This window comes from Danio rerio, chromosome 8 (genome assembly GCF_049306965.1).
Source record: "Danio rerio strain Tuebingen ecotype United States chromosome 8, GRCz12tu, whole genome shotgun sequence".
NCBI classification, from domain to species: domain Eukaryota; kingdom Metazoa; phylum Chordata; class Actinopteri; order Cypriniformes; family Danionidae; genus Danio; species Danio rerio.
The window spans coordinates 13,966,954-13,986,065 of NC_133183.1; the positions used below are offsets into that span (position 1 = coordinate 13,966,954).

The 19,112-nt window shown below is 34.1% G+C and overlaps 1 protein-coding gene across 2 annotated transcripts in view; it reads right to left on the reverse strand.

Annotated features, from left to right (window-relative positions):
• phf19 (PHD finger protein 19) overlaps nt 1-13,950 on the reverse strand; it is a 63,091-nt gene extending 49,141 nt beyond the window's left edge. The window contains exons 1-5 of one of the 2 annotated variants that reach the window (XM_005166852.4): nt 13,702-13,881; nt 7,495-7,700; nt 5,226-5,307; nt 3,483-3,578; nt 1,685-1,779 (exon numbers count right to left, since the gene is read on the reverse strand). In XM_005166852.4, coding sequence (XP_005166909.1) covers nt 1,685-1,779; nt 3,483-3,578; nt 5,226-5,307; nt 7,495-7,674 — 453 coding nt within the window. In that variant the 5' untranslated portion in view covers nt 7,675-7,700; nt 13,702-13,881. Of the gene's footprint in view, nt 1-1,684; nt 1,780-3,482; nt 3,579-5,225; nt 5,308-7,494; nt 7,701-13,701 lie in introns of both variants that reach the window. The other variant, NM_001128526.1, reaches the window with a different exon arrangement.
• Nucleotides 13,951-19,112: the final 5,162 nt, after the last annotated feature.

Sequence of the window (19,112 nt, forward strand, 5' to 3'; positions counted from 1 at the left end):
TCAAAATGAAGGAGCCAATCACATATATTGTGTTTTCTTTACAGACATTTACTGTATGCAGTTTCCCAATCTGTTATAAGGCAATATATGCAAATTACATACAGTGTAAGTCAGAATTATTAGCCCCCTCTGAATTTTTTTTTTTCTGTTTTGAATATATCCCAAATGATGATTAACAGAGCAAGCAAATTTTCACAGTATGTCTGATAATATTTTTTTCTTCTGGAGAAAGTCTTATTTGTTTTATTTTGGCAAGAGTAAAAGCAGTTTTTAATTTTTTAAACACCCTTTTAAGGAAAAAATTATTAGCCCCTTAAGGCCTTTTTTTCGTAATTTTTTTTACGATAACTTGCCTAATTACCTTACCTGCCTAGTTAACTTAATTAACCTAGTTAAGACTTTAAATGTCACTTTAAGCTGTACAGAAGTGTCTTGAAAAATATCTAGTCAAATATTATTTACTATCATCATGGCAAAGATAAAAGAAATCAGTTATTAGAGATGAGTTACTGTGTTGAAAAAATTGTCTCTCCGTTAAATGTTAGAAATTGGGGAAAAATAAACAGGGGATCTAATAATTCAGGGGGGCTAATAATTCTGACTTCAACTGTATATGACCTACAAGTTCATATTTGATTTTAACATATATAAAAAATGTCACTTATGCAACATTCAACCATTGGAATTACAAAAAAGTACATGTATGTTTAAGCATATCAGCTATAAAAAAATTCATATTTGCTTTTTTAGTTATGAACATATACATGTATAATCATACAATTTAAACAGACAGTTGAAACTTATAAAAGTCTGTAACCACTTGAGGGCAAATTTAAATTTGAGGGTAAACTAACTCTTCAGTTTGATTTCTCAATATTGATATGTATATCAAATAGAGGAGCTTTGAAATGTGCATTTTTATTCTATATTTGACAGAATCTAAACTAAATTCACTAAATCTAAACTAAATCTAAATCTTAACTAAATACACAGCTATGCAAGTGAGAGTGTTTGAGACCAAGCGCAACAAATGTGACCATCAACTTCAAGCGAACGTCAACGATCACCTACAGTTTCATTCTGGAAGTGATGAAGCCGAGCTAATCCAGTATAAGAGGCAAAAATCTACCTGTGACAATAAATTCAGCTGTGTATGACTTTACTCAATAAAGTTAAGACTAAATCATAAGGTAGCATGTGGGTCAGTGGATAGCATTGTCGCCTCACAGCAAGAAGGTCGCTGGTTCGAGTATCGGCGTTTCTGTGTGGATTTTGCATGTTATCCCTGTGTTGGTTTCCTCCAGGTGCTCTGGTTTCCCCTAGAGTCCAAAGACATGCGCTATAGGTGAATCTAATAAGCTAAATTGGCCATAGTGTATATGTGTGAATAAGTGTGTATGATTTGTTTCAAAAGGATGGGTTGAGGCTGGAAGGGCATACGCTGTGTAAAATATGCGTGATAAGTTGTCAGTTCATTGCACTGTGGCGAAACCTTATAAATAAAGAGACTAAGCCGAAGGAAAATAAATGAATGCAAAAAAAAAAAAAAAAAGCATAACTGAGTTTAGAATATGCATGTAAACACACTTAATAATTCTTAAGGATTCCCAGGTTTTCCAGGAGATGTAGAAATCCTGCAAAAAATATATACACACACACACACACAAGAATTTGAAGTACTTACTCTCACAGCCAAGGCAAAAATGCACCTTCTGCAGAACCAAGGCGATGGGTCAGCTGAGCTCTCCACCGTGGGCAAGTGGCAGAGCTGATGAAAGCCTGAAGATGCAAGACAAGCATGAGGAAGGACAAATGTTAGCACACACACACACACACACACACAAACCAAAAGAAAAAAAAACCCAACAGATCTACTCAAAGCCAATCAGATGTGTAAATATGATCAGCAGAGATGAAGTCGACACTAATCCTTGAGACTTCAGAGAGCCACTTCTGCGTCCCCAGCGAGTCATTACTGTAATGCAGTCTTACCAAACACCATCAAAGACACCCAGAATAGTTCTCTATTTGCTTTGTAGACGCCACGGCGTTTATAATGCAAATCACAGCGCATTTTCCACTCCAGTCTTTTAAAATACATTATCACAAGCACATGCTAATCAGTTTTGTCCACAGGCAGAAGAGTTCCCCAGTCATTGCGTCATGCAAGAAGTCATGGCAACATCTATATAACTCCATTTCCACTTTTTTTTTTTGAAGAGTGCTGTTCTATTTTCTACTTATCAAAAAAGGCTCTGGTCCTATAACACTAACATTTTAATTTGTAATTTACAGTGGTCCCTCATCATTCGCACGAGTAACATTCTAAAAAAAAAAACTAATATAGGTGAAATACAAAATATTGTGCTTTATTTTTTACAATTATTATAGATGATGTAAGACTTTAAAACCCCTCACTACACACTTTATACACTTTTCTCAGACAGGCATTAACATTTTCACACATTTCTCTCTTGTTTAAACACTCTCAACGTTGTTACGTCCCGTGACTGTTTTATTTTTGTTTCTATATTGCAGTTTTCTCCTTTGTTGTCTGATTTCTTTTGTTTACAGATTGATGCCACCTGAGTCCAATCTGCACAGCTAATCTATGCTGGCTGCAGCCGACCAGAAGGCAAGGGAGAGGGGAGACGACATAACTCACTTGAGCTGCTCCAGTCCCAGATACCAGGGGCTTCAGACTTCTATTTGTTTCATGTTTGTAATGTGAACCAAGTTGCTGGTATGTGTAAGGTGTGGGGTGTCTTTTGTTTTAAAACCTTTTTCTCCTGTTTTGGTGGGTAGGCAGGGAGAAAGGGAAGTAATATGTATTTTCTTTATTTTGGGAATGTTTATTTTGTTAGGTAAGTTAGTTTGTCTTAAATTAGTAATTGGTGGTTTTGTTTGTTATTTTGGACCCCCATATCCTGAGGTACTCTTTTTGTTTTGTATTGTTTCTTTAAAAATTTAAGATATGTTATTTAGATATGCAAATGATTAACTAAATAAACATGTAAAGAAATGGAGAAAGTTTGCATTACAAATAGTTAAAATGCATTATTTAAAAATAAACTCTTATTATTATTTAATTACAACTATATTAATAGTTATTTTTTCCAACTAAATATATTACTTGCAACTAATATAGTAATACATTATATTACTACCAGATATTACAATAATTGCCTCAAAAATATTACTTTAAATAATAGCTACATGCCGTTGTATCCATCTTTAATTACAATACACCTCAACACACCAGCATGCATCTCAATACACCTATATAACGTTTCTTTAAGTATGAGTAATAATAAGACTGATTCTCTCCTCTGCAAGCTCCACTAATAAGGTTACATTTGAGTCAATAGTTCTTCAAATGATTCATTACTTTCTTCGAGCAGAAACAAGCTGTTCATTGAGATACATCCCAGTTTCCTGATGAGCCTGGATGCAGACAGCACTGATGTCTGCTTCACACTCACCTACTCCACACTTTCCGCAGATAAGAATTTCATTACCAGGATCCAGAGACATGTCAGAACACACTGAGCATTTGGGTTCTTCCCCTGGGATTCCAGCTGTGCGAAAGAGGGAGAGAATAAAGCTTCAGTTCCTCTGCCACAAAGCACCAATACCATACTGCCACAAAGACATCTCGCAGGACACACTGACATATCACACAACATATCTGCTTTCTGGATTGCTGATGGATTAATCCTATTCACCTTTTTTTTCTCTGTGTGAGATGACTGTATTTTAAATTATGAGTTGAACTTGCGGTTTAGGGAACTTCAATTCAACTTCAAATCGACTTCGAAAATAATATTAAATGTCGTGCAACAAGCAGCGTTGGGTGCAATTAATTACAAAGCAACTACTTTTCACAATTAAATGTAATGTAGGGGATTACTTTTAGCTTCTAAGTAACTTAGTTACAGTTAATCGGTATATTATACTGCAGTGGTTCTCAAACTGTGGTACATGTACCAGTAGTGGTATGCAGGCTTCCTTCTAGTGGTACGCGGAGGAATTGCTGAATAGTAAAAGAAAATGAACACACTTTTAACCATTTGACGCAAGCGATAACACGCTACATACAGCAGTTTTCTTTTTACTTTTTAAGAACAGTGCCATTTTTGATTAACTTAATTTAAATGTTAAGATTTTTTTGTTTGTTTTTTGTTTTTATCTGTAAGCACATGACTGCTAATGTTAATGTACTATTTTTAATGTTTTAAGTGGATGATGACAATAATAAATATTTTAATTAAGAATCAATCAGATTTTTTGCCTACTACGCTACTGTATTTCAATACTGGAATACTAGTTATTAAGGTGGTGCGTAAATGGAGAGCCATTTTTTCTGAGGTGGTACTTGGTGAAAAAAGTTTTACTGTTATACTGCATATTAAGTATATAGTTCTGTATAAATCAATTCAGTGAATCTGAGAAAGTGTTTTCTTGCTGATATATATATATATATACAGTTGAAGTCAGAATTATTAGCCTCCCTGAATTATTAGACTGCTTGTTTATTTTTCCCCCAGTTTCTGTTTAATGGATTTTTTCAACATGTTTCTAAACATAATAGTTTTAATAACTTATTTCTAATAACTGATTTATTTTATCTTTGCCATGATTACAATGACTTATATTTTTGTAGATATTTTTCAAGACTCTTCTATACAGCTTAAAGTGACGTTTAAAGGCTTAAATAGGTTATTTAGGTTAACTAGGCAGGTTAGGGTAATTAGGCAAGTTATTGTATAACAGTAGTTTGTCCTGTAGACTATCAAGGAAAAATAAAGCTTAAAGATGCTAATAATTTAGTCCCTAAAATGTTGTTTAAAAAATTAAAAACTGCTTTTATTCTAGTCAAAATAAGACAAATATGACTTTCTCCAGAGGAAAAAAAAATTATCACTCAAACTGTGAAAATTTCCATGCTCTGTTAAACATCATTTGGAAAATATTTTAAAAAGAATAAAAAAATTCAAAGAGGGCTTATAATTCTGACTTCAACTGCATTTATATTTTTCCTATGCCCTGTAATGCTTCATATGAATAATTAAAAAAACTAAATATGAGGTGTCAGAACTCTCCTCATAATTCATTCATCAAATATTCAAATGCAGAATATATATATGGAAAAAAATGTGGATAGTTAAGAAACAAATGCTAAAAAAAATAGCTTTGTATAACGCACATCCACGCAGACTTCTTACCATGTTGTATGTCTTTCCAAAGCACCCAGAACTTGGAGTTGTCTTCAAACGACACAAAGCAGCTCTGTTTTGAGGTGCTCACCTATGGGGAAATGGAATGAGGAACGTTCATATTGTGAAATTAGAGCATATAAAACCAAAACATAAATATGCTTTCGTTAAATGAATTATTTATGTTTAGGAGTGCATGCTATCAGGTCATGAACATCTCTTTTAGGTTTCCTCCTGAGACCCAGCAATTCATTTTTGTCTGCTGTAGGAGACATTGATTTTTGGGAATTTCACATGGCACAGTTTTATCTTTCTGGCTTCGCTAAAAGTGGACATCCTGGGCTTTCAAAGCACAGTGTGATTTTCTTTTCAACAAAGACATTTCTTTCTTTCTTTTTTGTAACACATGTACTCTAAAAGGTACATCAGGAAATTGTGAATGCCTTTTCAAATGGGTAAAACATGAACGATATTGCAATTAAATATGACATTTTTTTGTACAAATAAACGCTGTTATTATAAAAAAATACTCATTGAAAGTTACCATTCAAAACTCATTAATAAAGTAAAAAAATCTAAATAAATTCTGAAATGTTGTTAATAACAGTATATTATTTACTAAATTAGATACAGTATTTATTATAACTACACATATTAAAAAAATGTCCAAGTAGGAATGGGCTATATTTATTGTCTGGGGTAATATTGTAAAAGTTTTAAGATGTCCGAGCTGTTATTACAGAATATGTCACTGAATTTGCAAAAAAAAAAAAAAAAAAAAAATGAAACAGTCTAAAAGCATTTACTGTGTAAAAATGCAACTGAAGTTACTCAATTATGAATGCTTAGAACAAAAATTATACTGAGTGAGTTACATTTTAAAATATCACGTTTTTCTAAAACATGTTATAAGTAATTTTATTGGTTAACTCAAGTGTGAAGTTTACATCAATTAGTTTGAGAGGTGACTTGTGTGAACTTACAAAGCACAGGTATCCCAGAATGCATTGCAGCGTAACCAATGAAAGCTTATGGCTAATGGTTTTAAAAATGCTCCTCTGTTGTGTTACAAATTAAAGTTTTAAGAGCTTTTCAGGCGAGAATGTAGTTGTTTTAAACTCGAATCAGCAGTTTATTTATAATGATAGCGCGTCTTTGGTGCCTCAGCTTATGCGAACTCTGACCCCCAGCCTGTCAGCGGGAGCTTCGTCATCACCTTCCCCGCCAAAAAGAGCTTTACATCGGCCAGTCCATCTCGGATGTACCACTGGATTGCATCTGTCCAATGTAGTTAAAACATGTTATTGAATACATTTTGTGCATATCTAACGTAATTTTTTGTTCTCAGGTGTATTATTTTTTCAGTGTTATTTGTTACCTTTTTAAATTGTCTTTAATTATGTTACTGTATTGTACGAGGTTTGTCTTTGTTTATGTTGCCACATTGCTTAACGCTATCCTTTTTTCTGATTGTGTACGTCTTGTACTTAATACTTGTATAATGTCCATTGTAGTTTATGAAATCTGATAATAAAACACAAGATTCTGTGCATAATAACCCATTTCACTTCACATTTATTGTGATTTGTTTACCTTTTCCTAAATCAAACATAAAGATTTATATTAATATATTTATTATAAGGATGTGCTTTATATGATTAAATCATTTTATTTTTAATGTACAGTGAAACCAATGAATCCATGGTGAGTTAAGTGACATTATAAAGTACACTGCTGTACCATTTGAAGAAGTGGTGTCCTCGCGTTCTCGGTATTTCGTTCTTCCAAGTCTGAACTTCCAAGGACGCAAGTCCGAACTTTGCGTACTTGCTATTAAGAAACAGCCTATGTCTGTCTGAGGTATTGGGCGTGGCTAACATACTTAACCACGCCTCTCCAACTGTCAGTTTTGACAGCGCAATGACAACAAACGGAAAGGGTGAGGATAAGGTGTCTGTTAGGTTGTAATAACTCTAAACCCCACTACATCCAATCCAAAAAAACACGCCACGCCCACTGTTTTCTCATCTAATGTTCCATTTCTCGAAGAACTGCATCACAATATGAAAATAAAAATGGTTGCAGATTCCGGTTCATGCGGACTTTTAAGCCAGGTCAATTCAAATTATCAAAAAAATCATCAAATCAAATTGTTTTGTCAAAACTGTAGACCTGTAACTCCAAACACAGGATTTTGTCATGTCCCAGGAGGATATACAGTACAATGTGTTTTCTGTGCATTCAGCTCAAGTGTATATAAAGAGCATCAGTGACTCACTCTTTGGATTTTCCCCAGGTAATAAAGGCCATCGGACCAACAGCAGAGCACATACTGGCCCACAGTCAAGCTGGTCTCCTGGTCACAGATGCTTTTCTCTATATTAGGATGAAGGTGCTTGGGTTCTAGTGATTCCGACCCGGCTGTCAGATATCCGTCCCGACAGGCCGACTCCAACATGCTGACGTTACACACACCTTTAGTTCCTGCGGGGACAGAAAGAACAAAAGGAGGTTTATCGCCTGATGCTTATCAGAGTTGTGAAAAGTGTAATTATTTGCATAATACATCATATGAACACACACACAACACACACACACAACACACACAACACACACACAACGTACTCTCACACACAGACACACACACATTTGTTTTTGTGAAAAGTGGTGGCATTACATAGGTTTCCATTCATTTTATACTGTCCAAACCATATATTGTATTGCCCTCACCCCACCCCACCCCTAAACCCAACCATCACAGGAGACTGTTTTCAGCTTACTCTCTGATTAAACTCATTCTGTAGGATTTATAAGCATTTTGAGAAATGAGGACGTCACCAATGTCCTCATATTTCACCTCTTGTAATACCCGTGTCATACCCATGTCATTATACAGATTTGTGTCCTGATGTCACAAAAACACGTACACACACACACACACACACACAAATTCATGGGTCTAAACAGGATACACAGTGTGGCCTTACATAACATCTTCTTAAGTCTTCAACAATGTCTCATTTTATTATGTTTCTTTATTTAACCAGATAAAACCCCATTAAGATCAAGATCTCATTTATAGGGGTGACCTGGCTAGGGATGCAACGATTAACCGGTTTCTCTATTAACCGCAATTTAATTTATCACAGTTAATTAATCATAAAGGCTTCTCAACACTGCGTCCTGCACGGAACAAAACTGCAGCAACTAAAACATGCCAACTGTGCACTAGCTTGTACACCAAGACTAATAACCACGCACACTGGACTAACTATAGCTATGTTGCCATCCACCTATTTTTATGTGCATTTTGGATATGCGCATAAAAAACGCTTGATGGAAATGCCATGATGCGCATAAATTTTGAAAATGTGCATAAAATTCATGCGCATAACTGAGTAGGATAACCTTTTTATTCGATAAGAACAGATGCGCATAAACTACGATATAAACACTTTTACTGCACAAACTCCAGCATGCGCATTAAAAAAGGTCGTGTGATTTTGTGATAAGAGATCATGTGATGATGAAAATGTGTGTAAATGGACAAACCAGCAGTCTGAGCACACTGTAGAACATCTGAACTGTTATGGTTTTTCCAAAACACCTTACCGTTTCAGTATTAGTGTTATTATATTATTAATGACCTCCAGAATCAAGAGCTTCTGTGCTCCGCGTCTGACACCTTCAAACGCCACCACGCACTCACTGAGTGTCAGGATTGCCTTCAGAAGCGCAAGTCGTTTATTAGATGAAGAAAAGATTGACGCAGCTTCTCCTACTGCTGTAAATTCCATTTTTACTGTTAATATTTGGCGGCAGTTAATCAGGAAAAGATGATTTTGTCCTCTTTGACTGGTTGGATGGAAACGCTGCTTTATTTGCATGACTTTTATGCAATAATCTAGTTTTCCACATAAAGTTCATTAGCATTTTTGGATGCAAACAGCTTATGACAGGGGCTATTACCTAAGGCAAGCTCGTGCAAGTTCGTTATTTTCAATGGAGGGCAGCGCATGCGATGCAACACGCTCACGCTTTTCAGTTATCATCTAGTTGAGATGACAAGGAGCTTTTGTGACTAAATTGCAAACAGCTAAAGTTTGAGAAAAAAAGCAATGGAAAGTACAGATGTTTGCAAACCCACTTAAAGTTACAAATAATGTCGCTGGTGAGAGCGATCATGTGGCCAATGCCAGCCGAGTTTTTTCGGAGAGAGTGCTGAAAGACTCAAGCCTCAAGCCTGTTTCACACCGCAAGCGTGAGCAGAGCGTGTTTTTTTTTTGTCATCCATGTCAACAGATTAGAGCTTTCATACTGCACGCAGAAGTAGTGCATCCTTGAAGCAGCAGTGGCGCGATAGTTTCGCCGCTGGGTCCATTTTTGCCAGTGCATTGATATTGACAATGACCAAAAACACATTGAATGAGCAATTTTACCCAATGAATGCATCGATAATATCCACTGATTTTTATATATTCAATGGAATGAACTTAAACGATTAAAACGACAACAAATATTAAGTTGGGTCAAAAGTACAAAACGAAATTTAAAACAATTTTAAACTAGCTTTAAACTAGTAGGGTTTTGAAATCAATGGATGCAAATAGTCGTGATAACCGTGAAACTGTGATTATTTCTTAGACTATAATCGTACAACCAATATTTATAATCGTTGCATCCCTAGACCTGGCCAAGAGGTCTGCAGCACAGGACTAAAAATAATAATAATATTAACAATAAATAGAAAATTATTAATAGAAAATCAGTTCAGTTGTTCAGCTATACCACATGACAATGTGTTTAAAACACATACATTGAGAAATGGACTGCTGTTGTTTGTTAAAAAGATTTGATTGAGATGAGCTCAGATAGTTTAGTTCAGACTGAAGAGTATTCCAGGATGAGAGTGTGGCATAACTAAAGTCAAATGATGAGATTCACTTGAACGTAGTGCATACTGGCTTTCTGACTTATGAAGAAGGGAACTTAGGTATAAAGGCACCAGACCCAGAAGAGCCTTGTAGACCAGAGTCATCCAGTGAATGTACTTTCTTACATTCAGAGAAAGCCACTCAGCTTTGGCATACAGTTCACAATAGTGAGTGAGTCTATGACAACTTGTGGCAAACCTCAGAGCGCTGTGATAAACAGAGTTTTAAAATTGAAGACATTTAGTAGAAGCATTCATATTTTAAACATCACCATAGTCAATCAATGGTAAAAATGTTGCAGACACTAAATGTTGACGAGCTTTAAGAGAAAAGCAGAATGTATGTCGATAGTAAAACCCAAGCTTGCTTAACTCAATTTTCAAACCAAATTTGCTACCTCATATTTTAACTCATAATAAAATTACATTAAATGCATTTTTGTTATAAAATGATGTCAGATTCACGTGTTAATTTTATCTTTTAGCTATCTTATGTTTACCTGTCGACTACAAACACCTGCAAATGGGATTTAAGTGATGACTGTAAAGGAGCAATATGACTGACTGGACCTCTTTAGGGACCCATGCCTTTATAGCATTGAACAAAACAGCTTTTACAAACAATCATCTATTAGAAACAGCAAAATAGCTGCAAACTACAGCTACTGCAAAAGAGGATTTCATTCATTAATTTTCATTTCAGCTTAGTCCCTTTATTAATCAGTGGTCGCAACAGCGGAATGAACCGCCAACTTATCTAGTATATGTTTTAGGCAGCAGATGTCCTTCCAGCTGCAACCCAGTGCTGTGAGGCGATCGTGCTACACACTGCCCCACCGTTGACACCGCAGAAGTGAATTTATTATTTATATAGGAGCTTGCTTTTAATAATATATTTTTTTTAACCCTTAAGTGTTGTTCAAATGTACAACACTGAAAAAGTTTTATAACAACAAAAAACCACCAACAATCAAGAATATTTATAATAATATAATGTAGGCATGGGCCAGTTTCTGACGGTTTGATAACCTTGGATAAAAATATGACGGTTTCATGGCATCATGGTTAGGGGCATGGGCAGGTATACGATTCTGACAATATGATAAACTTGGATAAAAATATCACAGGTTCACGATATCATGGTATTGTGATTATTGCTCCAAAATAAGTTCTTTTTAAATGTCTGGGTAAAAAACAACAACTTTTGCCCCATTGAACACAATATATTTTATTTTAAGAAATATTTGAAAAAATTTGGACCAGTATCTTTTGATGTAGAGGTTCCTTTTTCTGCTGGAGATTCTGTTGCCCTAAAAAAACTAACTAAAATAGAAATAAAAAACAAGTAAAAAAAAAAAAAAACTTTACATATACCTTAGGAAAAGAATTATAAAAAACTTTGTAATTATATATATATATATATATATATATATTTAAAAACCTTGTCTTTTCCAAACTGCTGTAAACCTTGAAACCAGTAATCATCCCATGATTAATCATAGTATTGTGATAAATCCTCTAAAAAAAGTTATAAAAATATATATATTTTTATTTAACAAAATATATATTTCATTTTAGGAACCATTCATAATATTTTGAAACAGTAAAGATGTCAGGATGGATGAATAAAATAAATCATTCATTGGCTTCATTAGTTTCAACAGCACGGATTTCTTTAAAACACATAAAAAAAAATCTAAGTTAGCAACAGTATAACAGAAGTTTTGTTGCGGTTTTAAATCATTGACTTTTCTAAACGGCGGTAAACCTTGAAACCGGTTATTATCCCATGCCTAAAATGGCGTCACGGCTTTGCCATCAAAAAATAATAATAATAATGGAATTCAATGGGGTAAAAACAGCCACTAACATAATAAAAGAGCCGTAAATTTGTCCATAATGTATTAAGTGTTTGAAATTTTTCATTACATTTTCCCAAAATATGTGTCAAATAAGGGGCTTCACGGTGGCGCAGTGATCGCCTCAAAACAAGAAGGTCGCTGGTTCGAGTCTAGGCTGGGTAAGTTGGTATTGGAGTTTGCATATTCTCCCCATATGTGCGTGGGTTTCATCCAGGTGCTCCGGTTTCCCCATAAGTCGAAAGAAATGCGGTATAGGTGAATTGGGTAAATTGTCTGTAGTGTATGTGTGTGAATGAGTGTGAATGAAGGTTTCCCAGTGATGAGTTGCAGCTGGAAGGGCATCCGCAGCCTAAAACATATGCTGGATAAGTTGGCGGTTCATTGCACTGTGGCGACCCCTGATTAATAAAGGAACTAAGCCGAAAATAAAATGAATGAATGAATAAATGAATGAATGAATGAATGAACGAACGAATGAACGAATGGTTCAAATAAGATTTGTCACCAAAAAGCAATATGTGCTGACTGTTGTGGCCAAGTAAGACTCAAAATCAACCCATTGTGGATGAAAACATCCCCAAGAGAACACAAGGGTTAAGAAACATCAGTTTGAAACAACTAGAACTATAATAATACTAATAATTAGATTTTGTAGACATTAACACATTCAGTGATTCATTGATTTAAAAATTTAATAGGGTCCTCGCCACCTACTGGTGCCTAAAGGTAATACACAGAAATAAAAATGTAAAACATTCAAATCAGTGCGAGGTTTGCAAACAATAAATACAATAAGTGATAAACAGATTCTCTAGTAACAAATACATCACTATCAAAACAAATTTAGAAATAATTTTAATAAATGCATTATTGTGTAAGAATGAATTTCCTAAATTAACGTTATTATTTAGTTGATTTGCTTCTTTTATAAATGTAAAAAAGGAGAGTTTTCCTAACCTATTCAACTAACTGTTTTCTCCCCCATAACTAGTGTTTGAAATCCCTCAAAGTGACCCAGGTCAGCATGCACTATATCTGCATGATGGTTTATGACAACCTTGCAGGACTGCAAATATGTTCGTTCAACCACAACAGCTTTATGGGGAATATTGCCTGACTCATTCTCGACCCTGATGACTCAAAATGGAGCAAAAACGCAGAGTCGTTTTACTCATAATCAGGATATAACGTTAAACCAGACCCTTTTTACAAATACTCACATGAATCGAAACCAGACGGCGGTGCTATGAACTACACGGATAAAGCATGCATGCAAACTTCATCCAAGTGACAGAAAGTAACAGAAAACTATAGCAATGCCTTCAAATGCATGCACTGATGCTTAAAAAGTCACTCTCTACAGCCATGCCCACGTCTCCTAACGCAATATTATAAATCACACAAGCGAACTATGAATATTTGCAACACACACACACACACACACACACACACCCTTCCCATTTGAAGACATGCAACATCATCATCGGTGCACGCTGGAAAACTTGTGCACTAGCAAAAAAACTTCTCTCAGGGACTCGGACAAGCTGTCATGCTCGCTGTAACAAACACAACATGCATAAAACACACTATTACGCTTTCCTATGCGTGGGTAAACTCGTCAGATAAGTGCAGCTGTGGCTGTTAGGTTTTGAATCGGGTCACATTCAAACACATCTCGAGCTGGGATTACCGCTTTGATTTCTCTCCAGTCCCGCGGGTAAAACGCGCCAAAAGTGCAGATATCCCCTCCTGTGGCAGCACGATGTCCCATTCGCGATGTTTGAGAGACTTTCGGGTGTTTTTTACAGCATAAGCGACGCAGAAATGCAGGCAGTGCGCGTCGCCATTTTTTCACCTTTTCCCGCGAATCATTTACGTTTTGCTTATGTAATTAACATAACCCGATCATCATCATCATCATCGTCCGTGTACAGGAAGTACAGCAGCAGCGGACTCGAGGAGGGGCTACAGAGGCTCTGCTCCAATGGCAAAATCAAGACATTAAATCCTCTATTTGTGGACTTGGAGTGCAGGTCAGAGATGAAACTTGTGCTGAGTTTGAAAGTGGACGGATGTAATGATGTACTTATATAACTAAACTTTCATATATAGCTAGTACATGATAGATAGATAGATAGATAGATAGATAGATAGATAGATAGATAGACAGACAGACAGACAGACAGACAGACAGACAGACAGACAGACAGACAGACAGACAGATAGACGGATAGATAGATAGATAGATAGATAGATAGATAGATAGATAGATAGATAGATAGATAGATAGATAGATAGATAGATAGATAGATAGATAGATAGATAGATAGATAGTATATTAAAATACACACTAGATAGATAGATAGATAGATAGATAGATAGATAGATAGATAGATAGATAGATAGATAGATAGATAGATAGATAGATAGATAGATAGATAGACAGACAGACCTTTAGATAAAGCAGACAGACAGACAGACAGATGAATGGACAGACAAACAGGCAGACAGACAGATGAATGGACAGACAGACAGACAGACAGACAGACAGACAGACAGACAGACAGACAGATAGATAGATAGATAGATAGATAGATAGATAGATAGATAGATAGACAGACCTTTAGATAAAGCAGACAGACAGACAGACAGACAGACAGACAGACAGACAGATAGATAGATAGATAGATAGATAGATAGATAGATAGATAGATAGATAGATAGATAGATAGATAGATAGATAGATAGATAGATAGACAGACCTTTAGATAAAGCAGACAGACAGACAGATGAATGGACAGACAAACAGACAGACAGACAGATGAATGGACAGACAGACAGACAGACAGACAGACAGACAGACAGACAGACAGACAGACAGACAGACAGATAGATAGATAGATAGATAGATAGATAGATAGATAGATAGATAGATAGATAGATAATTAAAATTTAAGATAATTTATATATTAAAATACACACAGATATAGATGATAGATAAAATATAAATATGAAGAGATAGACCGGTTATTAGGATATTATATTACATAAAGTTACATATAAAGTTTTTAAGGTCTATAAAGATAGATAGATTAAATATATTTCTTTTCGATGGCTTTAGACAGACAGGTGTTGTATTGTATACACAAATACTGCACAATATATTAAAGATATAGGCATTATATTATTATAGATAGATGGATGGACAGACAGACGGACAGACAAACATACTGTTAGATAGTTTATATATTAAAATATACATACATATAGATGATGGAAGGGGGAAAAAATTAAATATATAGTAACATTTTGATGGTTTTATACACACAAACATTTACAAACAATATCGTTACACAAATATATTACAAACAGATAGACAGGCAAATAGATATTATTTATATAAAGTTTATACTTTAAAGTATAAAGAGATATAGATGATGGATTAAATTAAACATATTTTATGTACATTTATATATATAAGCTGACATACATATAAATAATACAGTTGAAGTCAAAATTATTAGCACCCTTTGATTTTTATTTTATGTATTTATTTATTATTATATATTTTTTTACAAATGATGTTTAAGCAAGGAAATTTTCACAGTATGTCTGATAATATTTTTCTTTGGGAGAAAGTCTTATTTGTTTTATTTTGGCTAGAATAAAAGCTGTTTTAATTTTTTTAAAAGCCATTTTTAGTTCAATATTATTACCCCCTTTAAGTAATATTTGTTTTCGATTTAAATGTAAATTTTAAATGTAATTTTAAGCTGTACAGAAGTGTCTTGAAAAATATCTAGTGAAATGTTATGTACGGTCAGCAAAGATAAAATAAATCAGTTATTGGAAATGAGTTATTAAAACTATTATGTTTAAAAATGGGATGAAGAAATTTTCTCTCCGTTAATCAGAAATTAGGGAAAAAAATAAAATAGTGGAGTAATAGTTCTGACTTCAACAGTATATATATATATATATATATATATATATATATATATATATATATATATATATATATATATATATATATATATATATATATATATATATATATATATATATATATGTATGTATATATATATATATATATATATATATATATATATATATATATATATATATATATATATATATTAGTTAGTTAGTTAGTGAGTTAGTTAGTTAGAATGATACATAGATAGTAAACGGATATGAAATGATAAAGCACACTGATCAAAAATAAATCTATGCAATGTATTTTAAACCATGACATGATTGTAAATGTTATTTATAACTGTTATTTATGAAGTACTATGATTATATTCCTGATGAGTGGATGTGAGAGTGAGTGGTCAGCATATATACGGCTCTGGCATCAGTGAAGGTCTGCTGGAAGTGCAACTGTCATCTGCTTACATTTTTAACACATAATGGGTCATAGTTGCTGGCGTAACAGTAATATTCTTAGGTTTCTGTGAAATTCGGGCACTGTGATTCAGGCAGACATCACAGGTCATAGCGAGCTGACTAAATGAAAAAATTTCATGTCGCTGAACAAAACTAATCATACACTGGGGGCCGAACTGCACATGGCTGAGCGGAGGCAGTTGTTTGATGCAGAATGATGATTTGTACTTCTAGTTTAAAGCGTTCAACTTTTTCAACTGCAGTAAACACTGTGGGAAACTACCTGATATTTACTCGTCTCTCATTCTGCTGCAATAATAAAAAAATATCTGAAAACATGATCTTATGTTCAAGGAAGTATCCAGAGTATCTTTCCAAACTTTGGTGCTAATAGTTACTTTTAGAAACTGCTTACCCGCTGAACTAGGGTCATTTTTGCACACATTCAAGTTAACATGATTGTGCATGTTTCAGAATTGAATAAAAGAGCCACAGCTACAAATGCAGTGCTTTTATAGAACATATAAGCTGATTTTGCACTAACAACTGCATACATGGGTAAAGTATGGTGGATTGGGAGAATGAAGGAGGTTTTAAAGCATCAAAAGTATTATATATCTTTAATTTTGTTTATCACATATATTAGAATATGTTCTGTTTAATTATGTTTATTATATATTAATAAAAATAGTGACTAGTATACATTTTACCATGATTTACAGCATACACAAACATGTTAATCAGGTTAACATAACTGAATATACCTAAAAAGTTTGTTAGGCATTAAATATTTTCTGACTATTAAAACTCCTAACACTTGTGCACTGCTCAAATTAACTACTCTTTTGTTATGTTAGGGATGAAAACATCCACTGCATTAAACTGCTGTAAAAATGCATCAGATAATTATTTATTTATTTATTTATTTTTGCAAAAATCTGTTAATCAACCTCAGTCCTGATCAAAACGACAAAATCGTTTAGAAAATTTAACTAAAAACTCTAAATAAAAAATAAATAAATAAAAAAACTCTTTAAAAAACTAATATAAAAAGTAATTGTGGACTGGATTTATTTTTACTCTTTATCAAAGTCTTGGACATTGGCATTGATGCTTTGTTAGATTTTCATTTTTCTCCCTAATTTACTGTTGGTGGCTGTTTTTGCCCCATTGACTTTAGTTATTTGATGGTGCATAAATACAGTATAGTGCAATCTACTGTACAATATAGTCTTTGTTTTTGTTTACTCCCTGTAGTTCTGAGAGCTGAGATGCTTATTTAGATTTTCTCAGACACATCAAGGTAAGTGGTAAAGATCACTCTCACACACTCGCAGACACACATACACACTTTAATTTGCTATTAAACTCCATAAAAATCCAGAAACTAAAACTAAAAACATTTTTTGCACAGGCCTATCTAAAGGGTTGGTGCTATGCTCAACAGTAAAAATTACAAATTGTACCTCCTCCCAACAGGGAAAACCACTATCAATGAAAAATGCATCATTATATTGCATCAAAAAGGCAATATTGTTTCACATGTCCAAGACTTTGATAAAAGGTAAAAAAATATCCAGTCCACAATTACTTTTTATATATAAAATACGCCATTTTGTGTGTTTTTTTCACCAAATCAGTGACATTATTTGTGAACTTGGCAATTAAAGAGTTTAAATCATGTAATTTTCTAAACAATTTAATAGTTTTGATCAAGACTGAGGTTGATTAACAGATTTATGCAGAAATAAAAAGTAAATTAAGTTTAATTTAGTGGATGTTTTCATCCCTAACATGACAAAAGAGTAGTAAATTTGCCCAGAGTATATTGTTGAGTTTTTTGTTTTGTTTTTAATTCAAAGCATTTTTTCAAAATATGTGTCAAAATAAGATTTGTCATCAAAAATGATTTTGCTAGCTGAAACACAGAGAAAGTTATGGCCTGATTAAGACTCAAAATCACCCCAGAGTGGATGAAAACATCCCCAACAGCACATTAGGTTAAAGTTCAGCCCCAAAATATGAATTCTTAATTTTACTGTCCATTAAACCACTAGGTTTTACTTTTCACTCTCCTTCTTCTACAAATGTCTACATTTTGTTGTTAATCAGTGTACAAACTGAAAAAACAGAAGTGGAGCATAATGTTTAACACTAATCAAGAACTTTTACCACAGTAAGAATTCCACAAAAAAGTCTTAAATATAGGTATAAAGACAAATATATGAAACCCAGGCTCATTATTGATACGTACCTCTGTATACAGTACGTACAGCGTCCAGGAGCTGTTTTTTTTTTTTTTTTTTTTTTTTTTGGAGTTTTTGCAAATCCAGCAGAGGGTGCTGTGTACACTTTTTCAAATCTCAAATTTCCTTCGTGAATGCCATTTGCACCTGCTGTTCTCGCAAAAATCCACCAGAGGGCGCTGTTGACTGACTAATTCAACAATATCCCTAATACCCCCTCCCTAAACCCAACTGATAATTGTTTTCAAAAGCACCGATTAACCCGATCACCCGCTTCCCTAAACCCAACTGACAGTGTTTTCAGAAAAGAAAAGCCCTGACGGCCGCCTGATTTTTACCACGTTTCCAGATCTTACAACGTTCTCACCCTGTTTTTTTACTCTTTTTTTTTTTTGCCTTTTATTTGTGCTTTTCTACCTTTCTGGAAATGTTCTTTGCTGGACTCAAACTTTATCTTTACGGTCAA